Below are 4,056 nucleotides of genomic sequence, written 5' to 3'. Positions count from 1 at the left end.
GGAACAAGTCTCTCTATTCCCACGCTATTCCCAAGAACACAACTCCCTCATTCTAAATTGCTTGGGAGACAGCAGTTCTGGGAACAACAAAAGTTTTAAATTTGTTTTGTTAAATTTTGGCAATCATGGCACTTTTTATTGACGAAAAGTACGAAAATGAGTAAAACAAAGAAAAGAATTCAATATCATACGTTGAGTTAAATGTAAAAATTGCATTATTTGTCTGCTGCACAAATTATCAGAAATAAATATAATAAATATTCTATAAGTAAATAATAGAAAATTTTTATTTTATTTATTTATTTTATTTATTTATTGTATTATTTACATATGTATATAATTTATTATTTTCTTATATACAATAAAACAAAGTAAAATATCTTTTTTATTAATTGAAATTATTAATGCTTTAACTAAAATTTGAGTTCCTCTCCAAAACATTTATTTATTTTTAAAATTAGTATAGAAATGTCTTTTAATTAATAAACTGTAATAATACCAATGAAGCAATGTTTTACCTGCACGTAATTGCAAAAGTTTATATTAACTTATTTAAGGAATCTCATTCATTTCAGAATTTGGGTTTCTTTCATTATCTATTGTTTTAAATAACAATAGTTAATGCTTTAATTTGTGAAAAAAACCCTAGTGAATAAAATAAATAATAATTTAAATAATTTAATTATATTACATTTGTATTAATACTTTTATTAAAATACACAAGTGAAGGTTGACCAAGAATCAGCAAGGATACTTACACTAAACACACATCGCGGACTTTTTGAAGTTACAAGATTACCGTTTAGAATTTCAACAGCACCAGATATTTTTCAACGTGTAATGGAGGGAATTCCTAAGAACATAGATGGTGTGATTATTTATTTAGACGACATTCTAATTGGCGAAACAACTTTGGAAGAGTTGTGGAATAGAACACAAACTGCTCTGAAATGTGTACAGGATGCAGGATTGAAGCTTAAAAAATCAAAATGTGTTTTCGCAGTACAAGAGATAACATTTTTGGGGTTTAAGATAAGCCGAGAAGGAGTGCGTCCAACTGACAAAAAGGTGAAGGCAATAGCTCAAGCACCAGAACCAATAAATAAACAACAGCTACAAGCTTTTCTTGGGTTAATTACATTTTATGATAGATTTTTACAGAATAAAGGCGATTTATTGGAACCGCTGTATCAACTATTAAGAAAAGAGATACCTTTTAAATGGGGTAGAGAACAGAAACTAAGTTTTGAACGAGCAAAGAAACTACTACAATCAAAAAATCTGTTGGTGCATTATCGGCTGACTTACCACTGATATTATGCGGAGACGCATCACCGTATGGAGTTGGCGTGGTTTTGGCACACAAGATGCCGGATGATAGTGAAGCACCGATTGCTTTTGGCTCCAGAACATTACAGGGCGCGGAACGAAATTATTCACAGTTGGATAAAGAAGCGCTAGCGATTATGTTTGGTGTGCAAAAGTTTCATCAATTTTTAAGTGGTAGACAATTTACAATAATGACTGATCATAAACCACTAGTGGGGTTATTCAACCCAGAAAAACCAATATCACAGCATATATCACCCAGAATGTTAAGGTGGTCGTTAAAGTTAGGCGCTTACCAGTACGAGATTAAATTCCGAGAAGGGAAACATCACTAGAATGCAGATGCATTGAGCCGGTTACCTTTAAATGATGTAAAGCTACAAATACCGGAAATACCTGAAATATTATATTGCAATGAGGCTGAGGAACAGTTTTTAATCACTGCGAAAGACATTGCACAAGCAACCAGAAGAGATCCAGTACTATCAAAAGTAATGTGGCATATCCAAAGGAAAGATACAGTTTTGCCATATAAATTAATCCAGTTTAAACCGTTTGTGAATAAAATCCAGGAACTATCAGTGAATGCACAATGTTTGTTATGGGGAGCCAGGGTAATAATACCAGCAATGCTACGTCCCAGAATACTTGAGATGTTGCACGAAGGCATGTCGGCAATGAAAGCAGTTGCGCGAAGCTATTTTTGGTGGCCTGGTTTAGATGAAAATATAGAAATGTTAGTCAGACGTTGTGAAAAGTGTGCATGTAACAAAAAGAATCCTTCAGTAGCGGCAGGTAAACCATGGCCAGCAACGCTAAGGCCATGGTCCCGGTTACATATTGATTATGCGGGACCCTTTATGGGTACAAATTTTTTTATCGTCGTAGATGCTCATAGCAAGTGGGTAGAGGTAAAAATAACCAGTACAATAAATGCGATTAGAACAATCGAGTTAATGAGAGAAATATTTGCAACACACGGAATACCAGATACCATTGTGTCCGATAATGGGCGAACGTTTGTGTCAGAAGAATTTGAGAAATATTTAAAACTTAGCGGTATAAAGCACATACATATGGCACCGTATCATCCATCGTCAAACGGGCAAGCAGAAAGGTTTGTACAAACCATTAATAATCACCTTAAGAAAATGCAGTCTTCAGACATCAATAAGAATTTGGCAAATATACTTTTGCATCTGCGTACAACTCCTAATGCAAATTCAAATTCGAGTCCAGCAAAAATCTTGATGGGAAGGAAGTTGAAAACATTGTTAGATCATTTGCACCCCAGTGATGACAACACTCAGAAGCAGCTAAATTTTGATGAGTATTCGCAGTTTCCAGTGTGGTGAAAGTGTTTGGTACCGAAATTTTGGAAGAGGTGAAAAGTGGATGCCAGGGATTGTACAATCAACAGGAGATCGCAACTACAAAATTCAATCAAATAGTAACATATTGTCGAGACATATTGACCAGTTGCATAAGCGAGTTTCGGAGACACCGACAAGTTTAGAATCCAATATAACTCCAGTAGCAGTAACTTCAGTGGCACAACCGGAAGAGCAAGACGACCAAGTAAGTGCAGGTCATTCATCAAATGAATATATCCTACCAGATAGTCAAGTAGAGGGGTCATTAGAAGAAGAAGATAAAAGAGATGAAACATTAAAATCGCGACCGTACCGGCAGAGGCAACCGCCAAAAAGGTTACGGGACTATTTGATGGGGGAGGAACTGTAGTATATTCGATCATGGCAACCCTGTATAAAGAAATAGAAAAAGAAGGAAAAAATACAAAATGCGTTGTTGTCGTCGTTGTGCTAAACGGAGTAAGCGTGCCGTGGCGTAATCATTATTATTATTAATATTAACTTGTAAATTATGATATAACTTTAATCAATAAAGTATATGTTATTATATATGAGAATATAATAATAATTTTATTAAAATTCATATATAATTTTATTAAAATAAAATAAATTTTATTAAAAAAACTAATCAACACTTGTGGATAAAATAAATAAATAAAACAAAATATTAAATTTATTATAATAATTTTATTATAATAATAATTTTATTAAAATGTATTCAAAAATCTGATCATTTTCAGTTCCTTTCATATTAAATTAAACTATTTTTAATACTTTTTTAATTTGTCTCCCAAACAATTTGCTTGGAAAAGAATTTGTGCAAAATTGGGAAAAAACTGCCATTCCCATGCAATTCAGAATAGCAAAATTGGAAACAGGGAACAAAACTCCCATCCCCAAATTAATCAGAATAACAAACTTGGGAATAGGGAACAAACTCCCATTTCCATGCGATGCAGAATAGGGCTGAATAATAATTTTATTAAAATATATTCAAAAATCTGATCATTATAAGTCACTTTTATATTGAATTAAACTATTTTTAATGCTTTTTTAACTTTTCTATCAAACAATTTGCTTCTGAAAGAATTTGTGCAAAATTGGGAAAAAACTTCCATTCACATACGACTCAGAATAGCAATATTGGGAATAGGGAACGAAAATCCCATTCCCATATTATTCAGAATAGCAAAATTAGGAAAAGGAAAAAACTCCCATTCCCATGCGATTCAGAATAGGTACAATAGTTTTAAATGTAATTTATTCCTTCGTTTGAATATATCCTTACATGGAAATATTCCTTTGTGTCTTATTTAAAAATTATTTTACTTGCAATAGGCGTACTACAGCCAAT

The 4,056-nt window shown here is 32.7% G+C and overlaps 1 protein-coding gene across 1 annotated transcript; it reads left to right on the top strand.

Annotated features, from left to right (window-relative positions):
- The first annotated feature begins 1,958 nt into the window (after positions 1-1,958).
- On the top strand, positions 1,959-2,684 carry LOC119688622 (uncharacterized protein K02A2.6-like). The gene has a single exon (XM_038103296.1). The coding sequence runs from the start codon at positions 1,959-1,961 to the stop codon at positions 2,682-2,684; it is 726 nt and encodes a 241-aa protein (XP_037959224.1).
- Positions 2,685-4,056: the final 1,372 nt, after the last annotated feature.

The sequence above is a fragment of the Teleopsis dalmanni genome, chromosome 1 (assembly GCF_002237135.1).
Source record: "Teleopsis dalmanni isolate 2A chromosome 1, ASM223713v2, whole genome shotgun sequence".
Classification (NCBI taxonomy): Eukaryota; Metazoa; Arthropoda; class Insecta; order Diptera; family Diopsidae; genus Teleopsis; species Teleopsis dalmanni.
This window is presented reverse-complemented; position numbering and strand designations above follow the sequence as displayed.